This window comes from Coffea arabica, chromosome 10e (genome assembly GCF_036785885.1).
Source record: "Coffea arabica cultivar ET-39 chromosome 10e, Coffea Arabica ET-39 HiFi, whole genome shotgun sequence".
Taxonomy (NCBI): domain Eukaryota; kingdom Viridiplantae; phylum Streptophyta; class Magnoliopsida; order Gentianales; family Rubiaceae; genus Coffea; species Coffea arabica.
Genome location: NC_092328.1, coordinates 47,127,882 through 47,143,615, shown reverse-complemented (window position 1 = coordinate 47,143,615; position 15,734 = coordinate 47,127,882). Strand labels below are relative to the sequence as shown.

General features: G+C 40.1%; 1 protein-coding gene and 1 long non-coding RNA gene across 2 annotated transcripts; both read left to right on the top strand.

Annotated features, from left to right (window-relative positions):
* The first annotated feature begins 1,706 nt into the window (after positions 1 to 1,706).
* On the top strand, positions 1,707 to 5,393 carry LOC113710912 (uncharacterized). Its single transcript, XM_027233985.2, has 2 exons — positions 1,707 to 1,951; positions 4,483 to 5,393. The coding sequence occupies exon 2, from the start codon at positions 4,486 to 4,488 to the stop codon at positions 5,182 to 5,184; it is 699 nt and encodes a 232-aa protein (XP_027089786.1). The 5' UTR covers positions 1,707 to 1,951; positions 4,483 to 4,485; the 3' UTR covers positions 5,185 to 5,393.
* A 5,312-nt stretch (positions 5,394 to 10,705) lies between these two features.
* LOC113711079 (uncharacterized) lies at positions 10,706 to 13,066 on the top strand. The gene is made up of 3 exons (XR_003453093.2): positions 10,706 to 10,887; positions 12,241 to 12,297; positions 12,953 to 13,066. It is a non-coding gene; the product is annotated as an uncharacterized lncRNA (long non-coding RNA).
* The last annotated feature ends 2,668 nt before the right edge of the window (positions 13,067 to 15,734 follow it).

Sequence of the window (15,734 nt, the reverse complement as noted above, 5' to 3'; positions counted from 1 at the left end):
TCAGGAAACTCAGGGGAGGTTTTTGAAATTATCCCATATATATATATATATATATATATATGTTCACAAGCATAATTCATACTATAAGTTCTTGAACATAATCAATGTGCTAACTATGCTAATGTCTTCTTAGTAGGCTTGACAAAAATGTAACTAATTCATTTGTATAGCATGTCGTTAAGATTAAGCTAACCATTAATACAGTACTAGCACCCGTTTCTTTTTGACAAATACTCCCTCCATCCCACTTTGATAGTCCTGTTTTCATTTTTCGTCTGTCCCAAATTATAGTCCACTTTCCAATTGAAGAATGTAGTTGTATTTTAATTTTTCTAAAATAATCTTATTCAATGTAAGTTGTTGTTACTATAAATCTATCCCATTTAAAGAGAGTTTATTATTTTTTTACCATCAATTCAAGTTCCCATAAAGTTGTACTCTAATTAATGTGAGGGTATTTTAGGAAAATAACTATCTAAATTGATTGTTCCAACAAAGTTAACTATTTTTTCTTAAACTGTACGAAAAAAGAATCAGAACTATCAAAGTGGGACGGAGGGAGTAAAAGATCAAGGCATCAAGCTTCACTTGTCGTGTTAGATAGCCACTCTTGTAGTGTACTGCATACCATACGCAGAGAAATTTTTTAGGGAAAATACAAGAGCTCAATCAAGCTTTAGCATGGAAAATACTTGAAATTGATTTGAAGTGTACAAAGAGAACCAAAGACCAAAACAGATAAGAGCCAAACTAATTATCTCAAGCTAAGCAAATCGAGATTAATTCATCAAGAATTATAAAAACTTACCTCTTTCCTGTCCTACTAGAATAATTAAGCAAAGCTTAATTGCTATTCACTACATATATAAGATATGTCAAAATCGTTCATAGGTTCAATTAAAGCCTTAATCACTAAAATCGTTGTTTAAAATCAATAAATAATTAAACTCTTTTTTCATACAATTAAGTAACCTTGAAAATCAATAACTGAACTCTTTTTTTTTTTTTTTGCTTAATTAAAACACTCTTTTTTTAAAATGTGACAAGCAACCAACTGTGTACATTGGAATCAATACATGCAGACTATAGGTAACAAATTTTGTAACTAAAAACCTACAAATAATAGGACAAAAAGTAGAATAATATGCATGTGAGAAAGGATATTACACTTGTGAGGACCCGCAAATTTCCTACATTTTTCCTCAAAAATGCCTTTTATTTGAAAATTATTATTTATTAAGGCCCCCTACCTCATTATATCACACTAAGTGTAAATAAACCTAGAAAATAAGGTTTTTCGCTTTGGTTTCAAGTTTTGAGCAAAATTAGGGTTTTTGCGATTTTTCCGCCGGATGAATTTTCGGTACTGGCCAAGGATCAATTTTATGATTAAAGGTGACTTTTAAGTGAGAAATAATATGTGAGTAGTAGCAATGATATAAGGTTAGTGAATGGGAGGTAAAAACCCTAGTACGTGAGTTTTTAAGAAAACGGCGCGAACCGGCGGGTCCCGCGCATTACCGATTGAACGCACCGCTTGACCACCATTTTTCTTACCCAACAAGTTTGTTGACTTTTGTACATAATATCTTCTCTCTTGGCAGCATGTTGACCGAAATTTGTGGCTAAGAAAGGCAAGAAAGAAAGAGAAAAAGAAAGGGTGGTGGTGGTGACACTTGTCACCACCTCATGGCTTCTTAACCAAGACCATTGCTAACCACTTAAGTCCAAAACTTAGCCATTCCTTCTTCATTTTCTGCTGGTCTGGCCGAACTTAGCAAGGAGAGAAACACCAAGGAAGATTTCTTCAGTTCATCTCCAACTCCAACAAATAAGTGAGGAATCAAGCGAAGTAAACCGATTAAACTTGTTTTCTAGTGACTAGCTAGTGAGTGGTGGTGTGAGTTTTGAAGGGAAGAGCTTGTGCTACTCTTGGTGACTCTTAATCAAGGTAAGAGGATGATATCTCTCTAACTTTCTCTTTCAATCATGGTTAAAGTAAGCTTAGTAGCTTGATTGGTGGTAGATTCATGGATGCTAGCATGTGTAGAAGTTTTTCCCCAATTTGTGTGATGAACTAGGGTTTCTGATTTTCTGCCCAAATGATTGTATGATGTTTATATGTTGCAGTTGAGGTGTTATATGGTGTTTTGGTAGTGATTGGGCCAAGAAATTAAGGAAAGATTCACTAAAAACAACAAATTCCAGAATCTGGAAAATTTCTGCTTGCATTCTGTCCGAATTTTTAGGTATATGTTAGAGGCTGTTTTGGCCTTTGGTCAAAGAAGGAAAGTTGTAGGGAATGGTATTTTGTAGGTGCCTGTAAAATTTCAGCTCAATCGGAGCAACGTAGGATGTGAAAAGTCCAAAATACCCTTACTGTTCAAGGTATTTCCCAGCAGTCCGTTTCTTCAGTTCAGTCCAGTTTATCACGATTTTTGACCAGGATTCATTCTGATTTAGCTCTGGGCCAAAACATAAAAGTTGTAGTGTTCTGAAGTAGCTTTAAAATGCCTCAAAGAAAACCTGATTCGGACTTGTGTACACTGAGTTAGGTCCGTTACAGCATAATGCGTTTAAACTGCCGGTGAATTGGTTTCTGGTTTAGTAATCTGAGATTTTGACTAAGTTACATTAGGAAATGGACTAAGTGACCTTCGTGAATGTTGTAGCTCTGTGTCTTAGCTTCGAAACGGCGTAGGTTTTGTTTTAATCCGACAAGCGTAGCCTCGGATATGGTATTTCCGCATCTGTACGTCAAATCTGTCTTGAACTGAATTGCGTTTCTGCACTTGTACTTAATACGATTCTTGTTGTTATGATATTGTGAGCCTATGGAACGGCTCTTGACATAAATTGCTGATTGTATGATGTTGGGATGTTGTTGAAGAAAAATAATGAAGCCTAAATGGCTGGAAATTAGGTAAACACAAAGGGCACGCTGTCCGAATTTTTACTCGAAGTCTAGGAAACTATCTTTGCGACTTGAGTGAAGGTTAAGTGATTAATCCTTGAACTATCGAGGACCTTTGTCATTTGTTTATCAAGGGTTATATGTTAGGACTTGGCCGAACTTGTACCCTTAGGAAAACGATATGAAACATTACGAAACCGTTTTACTTGCACTTTTGACTCAAGAGTCATCTTCAAGCAAAAATGTTATCAAATTTTTCAGTTTAAAGAGCGAGCAACTATTTCACGACTCTTCTCCAGTGACTTTCAAATTCTTGATTCTTATTGAACGAAACGCTTAAGTTTCGAACCTTGGTTGATTTCAAAGTTCTCAAGTAAAGTTTTATCGCAGATTTGGACTCCCAACCCGGAGTACCACCTCGACGCGAAAACTAGAAGCACTATTGTGGTGAGTGCTTCCAAATATCCGATTGTACTTGATATGTGTACTCCCTACTTGACTTGCGTGATTACATGACAATGAATGAAAGGGCAAGGGTGTACTTTATCGCACTTGCCCTAATATGACCTGTTCTTGCTATTGATCATACTTAACTTGTTGTACATGTACTTGAATTTTATCTTGCCTGAAATTCCAGAAACCCTGTGGCGAGTTAATCGAGTCGAGCCGGCAAGGGCCTGGTCGATTAGATAACAAACCCTGGGTCACTTGTAATGTCGAGTGGAGTGTTATCTCCTCGACTAACGGTATACTCGAGTATTACCACCCATGTTTGTATGGCGTGCGGGCCCGGGATAGGGGGTTGATCGGTGGACGGAAATTGGCGTGTAGCGGAGTTTATTTGGACTTGGAATTACTTGAAAGTTGACGGAGTGTCAACTACCACTTGACCAAGCTGGAATGGAGCCGTAACATGAATACCGTATCCTTATATGTGAATGTGCATCTAATACTACTTGACTAGCTGAAGTATTATTTCCCTGATTTGACTTGCTTGCTCGCTACTTCACTTTTATTTTACTATAACTTGGTTGCTGACCAATTTGATATTTGGGAACTCCACTGAGCTTTGGCTCACCCCGTTAGTTTGTTTTCCTTACAGGGGTACGAGTAACGCGAGAGACTTGTAAAAGACTAGTGTAGCCTTTTGTTTTGACTTTTGACTTTTTGGTCTTGTACTCGCGCTATTCCTCGAACGAAATATGTTGTACTTGGATTGTATACATTTGTACTAGTTTGGTGTATTAAGACTTTGAAACTCGATTCCTATCAATGTAAATTATAAGTTGAATCGTGAATATTGTTTATGGTGCATGGTTGTGTATATACGATTCGATTGAGATAGTGAGTGAGTCCTGGCGAGAGCTGGGCAGGCGGTCCGCCGAACCCTTTGGTACGCCTTAGGGAGAGGTGGGGCCGTCACAGGTGGTATCAGAGCTTAGGTTTGAATTGATCTGGGTAGTTTGAGTGCTTGACTTGATAGGCTAGGGTTTTATTATCGAGTTTAGCCTTAGCCTTGTTTTGTGCTTGATGTGTACTTACCTTTGCAATGTTATTTGCAAACTTAGGTGATGGCAGACACTGACTCTTCTGGGGGTGCTGGACCGTCCCAGCCTGCACCTACTGACATTCCGACCGAGATACCTACTGAGGTGCCTGAGGTGCCTGAGGTGCCTACTGACGCACCTACTGACGCTCCTGAGGTTGAGCCATATTTAGCGGGCCCTGTATGCCGCGTGATCACATACCAGGAGGTTCCCGGCGGGCCAGTGCAGCGGTGGTCCCCAGCGCGCAAGATCCGGCGCTGCGATTGCTGGAAGACCTACTCTTACCCTGACCGAGTAGTGCTTGCTATAGATGATGATCGGAGACGATTGGGTAGCACCAATCGTAGGTGCTTTGCGGAGATAGAGCGTCTCCAGGCTACTCTCCGAGATCAGGGAGCTCGGATACGCGAGTTGGAGGCCGCAGTTCTGGCAGAGCAGCAGCAGTCTGATGCTTACCGTGACCAGGCTCATGCGGTGACTGGACGTCTGATGCACATAGTTGGACACATACGAGACCGGACTGACCGCATCCTGACCGAGTGCGAGGCACTTGTTGAGGACGTGATCCAGGACTTGGCCGAGGAAGGCCAAGCGCCTGCAGCTCCTGCCGCTCCTGGTGTCCCTGAGGAGGATCCAGAGGAGGATCCTGAGGAGGACATGGAGGAGGAGCCGAGCGCGTCCTCAGAGTCAGTTGGGTCGGCGTCTAGCCAGACCACTTGTTAGGATGGAGGTTTTAGGAGTTTTTGTGGGCTAGTTAGGAACATAGTGGGACGACACGTCTTCTTTTGTTTTTGTTTTAGACGTGTCCTGGTGGATGTAAATATCTTTTGTTCTATGTTCCTTGGCTGTTATAGCCTTTGACTACGTGACTTGTTGGCCTGTATATATGACTTGTTTGATATGTAAATAAAGTGCTTGTTTCTTACGTGTTTATTTGCCTCTAGTTATATTGTTGCAACGCGATATATGAGTCGTACCTTACCCCGTTTACATGTTTCTAGTTGGGTAACTCTCAATATGGAAGATAAAAGGAGTCGGACCAAGAAAACTAATCGAGAACGCGGTTCTAGGCGAGGCCGTGAGGGTGAGCAAGTACAGGAACAGGTGCCTGAACCGATAGAGGAGAGGGAGGCAGCGGTTGAATAGCAACCTGAACCCCAGACTGCCGGGGGAGATCAGGTGGCCACTGCCATCCAACAGATGACTAATATTTTGACTCGGTTGGTGGAGCAACAGGGTCAAGGTTCTGTAAATCAACCTAGAGACCCTGATTCAGGGCAAGATAGAGCCTTGGAGAGATTCCAGAAATTCTCGCCACCCAAATTCTTAGGAGGACCAGACCCGTATGAGGCTGAGAAATGGATGGAGGCCATGGTAAATATCTTTGCTGCGCTAAACTACACTGAGGAGAGACAAGTCCAATTTGCCGTATTCCAATTTGAAGGGCCAGCTAGGGCTTGGTGGAATGTAGTAAGGGCCAAGTGGGAGAGAGAGGAAACCGCCTGGACTTGGCTAAACTTTGTACGGGACTTCAACGAAAAATACCTTCCACCCATCGTCCAGGAGAAGAGAGAGGACGAATTCATTAAACTCCGTCAGGGACTGATGAGTGTAACTGAGTATGAGACTCAGTTTACCAAGTTGTCCAAATTTGCTCCCGAACTGATAGCTACGGAGCCGAGAAAAGTGCGGAGGTTTATACAAGGATTAAATGTGGAATTGCAAGAAGCCTTAGCAGCGGTCCAAATCAATACTTTTACGGAGGTTCTGGAGAAGGCCATGAGGATAGAAACTGCTAGGACGCAAGTAAGGAATTTCCACGCTAAGCGGAAAGGGGCACCTAGTGGAGCCCAAGGGTCGGTACGAGGCGAGCGGAGCATGCCACCCGCTAAATCCGGTCGTGGAGTCGGAGGTGGACGATTTTCGAACACGTTTAGGGGCAGTGCTCCGAGAGGGAATGCCCAGAGGGGAGGCCAGGGCGGTAGAGGTCAAGGTAGAGGTTTTACTCAGGGAGGTCAAACCTCCACTCCCCGAGTGACATGTGGGTATTGTGGAAAATCAAACCACACGGAGGACGAGTGCTGGAGAAAGGCTCGAAAGTGTTTGAGGTGCGGAAGTGCGGATCATCAGATGGTCAATTGTCCGCTAATCAATGACACTCAGTCGACTGCCAGGTCAAACCCAAAGCCGACTACTGCTGGAGGGGCCAGGTCGAGGGTACCGGCCAGAGTGTACTCGCTAGATCAAACCACTGTGCCTGAACCAACCAGGGTGGTAGAAGGTACAATCCCTGTTTTTCACCGGTTAGCTAGAATTCTAATAGACCCCGGTGCTACTCACTCTTTTGTTAATCCTGCATTTATGCTTGGAATTGACTCGAAAGTTGAAAGGTTACCTTATGACTTAGAGGTAAGAACACCTACAGGTAGTCAAATTTTGCTTGCGAATGAGGTGTATAGGAATTGTGATATTTGGATTGGCGAACGGAAATTGGTAGTGGATCTCATTAGTCTAGCCATTAAGGGGTACGATGTTATCCTAGGTATGGATTGGCTAGCTCACTATCATGCTCGGGTAGATTGTAAGATGAAAGTGGTCGAATTTTGTATACCAGGAGAGGCAACTCTAAAGCTTGATGTGAGGGGTATGATAGCCTCTTCTGCACTTATTTCGGGTATAAGGGCTAGGAAGTTGCTTGGTCGTGGGGCTCGTGGTTACCTAGCTTTTCTAATTAACACTCCGGGAGAAAAGACTAAGTTGGAAGACATGCCAGTAATCAGTGAATACCCGGACGTATTTCCGGAAGAATTGGAGTCTTTGCCACCCGAAAGGGAGATTGAATTTAAGGTTGATTTAGTACCCGGAACCACTCCCATCTCTAAAACCCCTTATCGTATGGCACCTGCTGAGCTTAAGGAATTAAAGGTGCAATTACAGGACTTGCTAGAACGGGGGTTCATACATGAGAGCGAGTCGCCGTGGGGAGCTCCAGTGTTATTTGTTAAAAAGAAAGACGGAAGTTTGAGGTTGTGTATTGACTATCGAGGATTGAATGCAGTAACCATTAAAAATAAATATCCTTTGCCCCACATAGATGAGTTATTTGATCAGTTACAAGGGGCTGTGGTATTCTCTAAGTTGGACCTGCGACAAGGGTATTATCAATTGAGAGTTAAGAAGGAGGATGTGCCAAAAACGGCGTTTAATACTCGATATGGGCATTTTGAGTTCGCAGTGATGCCTTTTGGTTTAACCAATGCCCCAGCAGCATTCATGGATCTGATGCATCGAGTGTTCAAACCTTACTTGGATAGGTTTGTAGTGGTGTTCATTGATGATATCTTGGTATATTCGAGGTCAAGGGAGGAGCATGAACAACATTTGCGGATAGTATTGCAAACCCTAAGAGAGCGCCAACTATTTGCTAAGTTCAGTAAGTGTGAATTTTGGTTGGAAGAAGTGGCGTTTCTAGGTCATATAATTTCAAAAGATGGCCTTGCTGTAGACCCGGCGAAAGTGGAAGCTGTGGCTAAGTGGAAGCGGCCAGAAAATCCCACAGAGGTTCGAAGTTTTCTAGGCTTAGCAGGATACTACCGTAGATTTATAAAGAATTTCTCGAGAATTGCAGGACCCTTGACTAACCTGACCAAGAAACAAGGAAAATATAATTGGGATGTTAAGTGTGAAAGTAGCTTTCAAGAGCTTAAGAAACAATTGACTATGGCTCCAGTTTTAGCTTTGCCCAGTGGAAAGGATAGTTATACGGTTTATACCGATGCTTCAAAAGAAGGGCTAGGGTGCGTGTTGATGCAGAATAGGAATGTGATTGCTTACGCATCCCGAAAGTTAAAAACTCATGAGCAAAATTATCCGACTCATGACTTAGAACTTGCAGCTGTAGTGTTCGCTTTGAAGAAATGGCGACATTATCTTTATGGTGTAACTTTTGAGGTTTATACGGATCATAAGAGCCTTAAGTATCTGTTCTCTCAGAAGGAGTTAAATCTAAGACAACGTCGGTGGGTAGAGTTCTTAGAGGATTATGACTGTACAATTAACTATCATCCTGGAAAGGCCAACGTTGTAGCAGATGCTTTAAGCCGGAAGGCTCAACTAGCAAGTTCTATAGTGAGAGAGTGGAGCCTATTGGAAGATGTATGTGAGTGGAAACCTCGTTTGGAACCGGAAAAGGTGGTTTTTGGAAATATTGAGGCAAAATCGGCAGTGATGGAACGAATCAAAGAGGGCCAAGTGAAGGATCCAATAGTGCAGAAGTGGGTAGAGAAAGTGAAGAAAGGGGAGTTACCTAATTTTAATCTAAGCCCTGATGGAATATTAAAGTTTCGAAATCGTGTCGTGGTACCTAGGGATGAGGAATTGAAAAGCGAGATTTTAGAGGAATCACATTGCTCTAGGTATACGGTGCACCCAGGAAATAATAAAATGTATCAAGATCTTAGGAATCTGTATTGGTGGGAGAAAATGAAAGCGGAGATTGCCCAGTTTGTGCAAAAATGTCTTACGTGCCAACAGGTAAAAGCTGAGCATCAAAAGCCGTCAGGTTTGTTACAGCCTTTAGAGATCCCTGAGTGGAAGTGGGAGCACATAACGATGGATTTTGTGTCAGGATTGCCACGAACACAAAAGGGGCATGATGCCATTTGGGTAATAGTGGATCGATTGACTAAGACTGCACATTTCTTGCCAATAAATATGAAATATCCTTTGGAGAAACTTGCTAAAATTTATATGGATGAGGTAGTGAGACTACATGGGGTACCAGTAAGCATTGTATCTGATAGAGACCCTAGGTTTGTATCCCGATTCTGGCAGAAACTACAAGAGGCTCTAGGAACTAAGCTGAGTTATAGCACAGCGTATCACCCGCAAACTGATGGACAATCTGAGAGAACTATTCAAACTCTTGAGGATATGCTGAGAGCCTGTATTGTGGATTTTGGAGGAAGTTGGAGCCAATACTTGACTTTGATTGAGTTCGCGTATAACAATAGTTACCATTGCTCTATTCAAATGGCCCCATATGAAGCCTTGTATGGACGACGTTGTCGATCTCCAATCCATTGGGATGACGTAGGAGAGAGAAAAGTCATAGATCCAGCTACTATACCATGGGTTGAGGAAGCCTATGAAAAGGTGAGAGTGATCCGCCAGAGACTTCAAACCGCCCAAAGCCGTCAGAAAAGCTATGCCGATCATAGGAGGAAAGACTTGGAGTTTGAAATAGGAGATAAGGTGTTTCTTCGGATCACACCATTGAAGGGAAAGATTAGATCCGGAAAAGGGAAAAAGTTGCAACCACGATATATAGGACCTTTCAATGTGCTACAACGAATAGGAAAGGTGGCTTATCGACTTGAGTTACCAGCTAGCCTATCTAGGATCCATGACGTTTTCCACGTCTCTTTGCTTAAGAAATACCATCCGGATCCGACTCACATTTTGCCACCCGAAGATGTTGAACTTGACGAGTCTTTAACCTATGAAGAACGACCTATTCAAATACTGGATCGAAAGGTGAAGGACTTGAGAAACAAGCAGATTCCTTTAGTAAAGGTACTATGGAAGCATCATGAAGTGGAAGAAGCAACTTGAGAGCTAGAAACGGATATGCAAGAAAAGTATCCTGGCCTGTTCGCGACAAAAGGTATGAATTTCGAGGTCGAAATTCTTTTAAGGGGGAGAGGATGTGAGGACCCGCAAATTTCCTACATTTTTCCTCAAAAATGCCTTTTATTTGAAAATTATTATTTATTAAGGCCCCCTACCTCATTATATCACACTAAGTGTAAATAAACCTAGAAAATAAGGTTTTTCGCTTTGGTTTCAAGTTTTGAGCAAAATTAGGGTTTTTGCGATTTTTCCGCCGGATGAATTTTCGGTACTGGCCAAGGATCAATTTTATGATTAAAGGTGACTTTTAAGTGAGAAATAATATGTGAGTAGTAGCAATGATATAAGGTTAGTGAATGGGAGGTAAAAACCCTAGTACGTGAGTTTTTAAGAAAACGGCGCGAACCGGCGGGTCCCGCGCATTACCGATTGAACGCACCGCTTGACCACCATTTTTCTTACCCAACAAGTTTGTTGACTTTTGTACATAATATCTTCTCTCTTGGCAGCATGTTGACACTTGTCACCACCTCATGGCTTCTTAACCAAGACCATTGCTAACCACTTAAGTCCAAAACTTAGCCATTCCTTCTTCATTTTCTGCTGGTCTGGCCGAACTTAGCAAGGAGAGAAACACCAAGGAAGATTTCTTCATTTCATCTCCAACTCCAACAAATAAGTGAGGAATCAAGCGAAGTAAACCGATTAAACTTGTTTTCTAGTGACTAGCTAGTGAGTGGTGGTGTGAGTTTTGAAGGGAAGAGCTTGTGCTACTCTTGGTGACTCTTAATCAAGGTAAGAGGATGATATCTCTCTAACTTTCTCTTTCAATCATGGTTAAAGTAAGCTTAGTAGCTTGATTGGTGGTAGATTCATGGATGCTAGCATGTGTAGAAGTTTTTCCCCAATTTGTGTGATGAACTAGGGTTTCTGATTTTCTGCCCAAATGATTGTATGATGTTTATATGTTGCAGTTGAGGTGTTATATGGTGTTTTGGTAGTGATTGGGCCAAGAAATTAAGGAAAGATTCACTAAAAACAACAAATTCCAGAATCTGGAAAATTTCTGCTTGCATTCTGTCCGAATTTTTAGGTATATGTTAGAGGCTGTTTTGGCCTTTGGTCAAAGAAGGAAAGTTGTAGGGAATGGTATTTTGTAGGTGCCTGTAAAATTTCAGCTCAATCGGAGCAACGTAGGATGTGAAAAGTCCAAAATACCCTTACTGTTCAAGGTATTTCCCAGCAGTCCGTTTCTTCAGTTCAGTCCCGTTTATCACGATTTTTGACCAGGATCCATTCTGATTTAGCTCTGGGCCAAAACATAAAAGTTGTAGTGTTCTGAAGTAGCTTTAAAATGCCTCAAAGAAAACCTGATTCGGACTTGTGTACACTGAGTTAGGTCCGTTACAGCATAATGCGTTTAAACTGCCGGTGAATTGGTTTCTGGTTTAGTAATCTGAGATTTTGACTAAGTTACATTAGGAAATGGACTAAGTGACCTTCGTGAATGTTGTAGCTCTGTGTCTTAGCTTCGAAACGGCGTAGGTTTTGTTTTAATCCGACAAGCGTAGCCTCGGATATGGTATTTCCGCATCTGTACGTCAAATCTGTCTTGAACTGAATTGCGTTTCTGCACTTGTACTTAATACGATTCTTGTTGTTATGATATTGTGAGCCTATGGAACGGCTCTTGACATAAATTGCTGATTGTATGATGTTGGGATGTTGTTGAAGAAAAATAATGAAGCCTAAATGGCTGGAAATTAGGTAAACACAAAGGGCACGCTGTCCGAATTTTTACTCGAAGTCTAGGAAACTATCTTTGCGACTTGAGTGAAGGTTAAGTGATTAATCCTTGAACTATCGAGGACCTTTGTCATTTGTTTATCAAGGGTTATATGTTAGGAATTGGTCGAACTTGTACCCTTAGGAAAACGATATGAAACATTACGAAACCGTTTTACTTGCACTTTTGACTCAAGAGTCATCTTCAAGCAAAAATGTTATCAAATTTTTCAGTTTAAAGAGCGAGCAACTATTTCACGACTCTTCTCCAGTGACTTTCAAATTCTTGATTCTTATTGAACGAAACGCTTAAGTTTCGAACCTTGGTTGATTTCAAAGTTCTCAAGTAAAGTTTTATCGCAGATTTGGACTCCCAACCCGGAGTACCACCTCGACGCGAAAACTAGAAGCACTATTGTGGTGAGTGCTTCCAAATATCCGATTGTACTTGATATGTGTACTCCCTACTTGACTTGCGTGATTACATGACAATGAATGAAAGGGCAAGGGTGTACTTTATCGCACTTGCCCTAATATGACCTGTTCTTGCTATTGATCATACTTGACTTGTTGTACATGTACTTGAATTTTATCTTGCCTGAAATTCCAGAAACCCTGTGGCGAGTTAATCGAGTCGAGCCGACAAGGGCCTGGTCGATTAGATAACAAACCCTGGGTCACTTGTAATGTCGAGTGGAGTGTTATCTCCTCGACTAACGGTATACTCGAGTATTACCACCCATGTTTGTATGGCGTGCGGGCCCGGGATAGGGGGTTGATCGGTGGACGGAAATTGGCGTGTAGCGGAGTTTATTTGGACTTGGAATTACTTGAAAGTTGACGGAGTGTCAACTACCACTTGACCAAGCTGGAATGGAGCCGTAACATGAATACCGTATCCTTATATGTGAATGTGCATCTAATACTACTTGACTAGCTGAAGTATTATTTCCCTGATTTGACTTGCTTGCTCGCTACTTCACTTTTATTTTACTATAACTTGGTTGCTGACCAATTTGATATTTGGGAACTCCACTGAGCTTTGGCTCACCCCGTTAGTTTGTTTTCCTTACAGGGGTACGAGTAACGCGAGAGACTTGTAAAAGACTAGTGTAGCCTTTTGTTTTGACTTTTGACTTTTTGGTCTTATACTCGCGCTATTCCTCGAACGAAATATGTTGTACTTGGATTGTATACATTTGTACTAGTTTGGTGTATTAAGACTTTGAAACTCGATTCCTATCAATGTAAATTATAAGTTGAATCGTGAATATTGTTTATGGTGCATGGTTGTGTATATACGATTCGATTGAGATAGTGAGTGAGTCCTGGCGAGAGCTGGGCAGGCGGTCCGCCGAACCCTTTGGTACGCCTTAGGGAGAGGTGGGGCCGTCACAACACTATCTTTTAGGGAGAGAAATAGATTGAGTAGTACTAAAAGAGAGAGTTGTCAAGTTTTAGCTGCTAATCTAAATTTTGTCTTAGAACAACCCCTGAACAATTAAAAATATGGATAATTTCAGAAACCTCCCCTGAGGTTTCTGACAGTCTCACTCACCTCCCCTGAACTTTGCAAAATATCAGATACCTCCCCTGAACTTATAGTTGGAGTAACAAGATCAGCCCATGTCAGAAAAATGAGCATTAAAAAAATATTTTGAGGAGTGAGATGATATTTGTGTTCCACATATGCCCTTTTTGCTTATCCACAACTTGAGCTAAAGCAAAAGCCAAAACAAGAAGTAATAAGTTGAACCAGATAGAGACAAGTGCAAATGGCTTCTTCAAGCAATGTTACAATGCTATTTATATTTTTTTGTTTTAGCTATTAGACATTTATGTAGCTAATATGATCATTCAATTAATTGAAACATACTTCTGGTGATATAAAAAAATGTATAGTTTTATAATTTGAGTGATTAAAAGTATAAATTTTTATTAGTTAAGTCATAAAAAATATTATTTGAGTGATTAAAAGTATAAACTTTTACTAGTTAAGTCACAAAATTTTTTTCACTATTTGGTTAATTGAGTGAATGGCAATTGCAGTTAAATAAATAGTGTATCGATCAAATAATCAAATTCTCAATAGTTTACTAACTCTTTTTGCGATTTTCTTTGTGGAAAATGAAATGAAGTAGCAAGATACTTCATTTCATTTAGTGCTAGATACTTTAGTTGAGATTTTTTTTAAAAAAAAATTAATTCACATTGTAGTTAGTCAAATTTATTCAACAAGTTTCGTTTGAATACCAGAACTTAGGTAAATCCGATTTTCAAAAAATTCAATAACCCAAATTGTGTCGCATTACTTTATGAGATGATGTAATATACAATTTACGTCATTGAATTTTTGAAAACTAAATTTACCCAAATATAAGTAATGAGTTACACTAGATAATTGTCTTACAAAAAAAAAACATGAAATCCATGACTTTAGAGAAAGGTAACACTAGTGCTAAACTCTTCATTGGTGATTGTACTGCGAATAAAAAGTGTAAAGTAGAATATAAAGTATATCATAAGTTATATCAAAAGTTATATCTCTATTACTCATTTAACCAATTCTGTCAAAATAGCTTCAAAATATATCATAAGTTATGAGGGTATATCTATCAATTTATCATCAATGATATCACAAATAGGGCCCAATAATCTGACAAGGGAGGTATCTGATATTTTGCAAAGTTCAGAGGAAGTAAGTGAGACTGTCAGAAACCTCAGGGGAGGTTTCTGAAATTATCCCTTAAAAATATATACTTTCAACTATTCTAAGTGCAGCCAGAATCAAAGAACATTGGTATCAAACCACTTAATATAACTATTGTGACCAGAATTGGAAGGGTTAAGAAGAAGAAAACACTTCATTTTACCATCACTAGATTCATTGCTGGAGATTTCTTGTACCGCTTGCGGCTCGGGGATTAGCGCCACTCTTTTTGGTTCTGCAAAATTGCAAATCCAAATGTTGATGAGATTCATTTGATTGTATTTGTATCCTTGATGGTATGCAGTACTTTTATTGACGGTTTTAATGGGACTTGAGCATGATAAATTGTTGATGAATTTAGGGAAAGTCCATATTCTTCTCCTCTAATTCTTGGTATAAACACATCTTAAAGGTCTATGAATGTCATGTGGCGATATCCTAAAGTTGACTCAAGAAAATACTTGTAGAAGTTTATGATGAACTCAAAAAGTCAAAACTCTTTAACTCAAATGAAGCAAAGTGCGCAAACTCAAATGAAGCAGCGCCCCTAAATCATATCCCTGTAATGTATATATTAGACTAAATAGAATTTTGGAAGGAAACCCATAAAGCAAAAAAAAAAAAAAAAAAAAAAAAGCCCCACACTCGTATAAAAAAAATGTCAGAAAAAGTCATTTTGAATAGAACTAAAATAGTACCAAAAAAACGAAAATCATGTCACTCAAATTATCTATACAAAGTACAAACTTGAAAAACTGCATCTTTCTAGTATATGGACTTGTCCCTATCATGTTTTCCTGAATTACTTAAAAAACTTTAGTTAAAATAGCGTACGAATCAACACTTACGGAAATGCATCAATTGCTGAAAGCATAGCAGACTGGAGTAACTGAAGCATTACAATAATGAAAAAGTTGGGCTTTGAAGGCTACGTTACTGGTCTGGTGTTATCATAATATTTTCAAGTTTTGATTTTCTATATTATTTTTGCAATATTAAATAATGAAGTGTATTTTTCATCTTCACCCTTTCGATTCTGGTCCCAATGATTATATTAAGTATTTGGGCAAAAACACCTTTTAATTTCGGTTGCACTTACGACTAAAATGATCATAAGATTGAAAGTATTTACTTAAATAGTCCATGG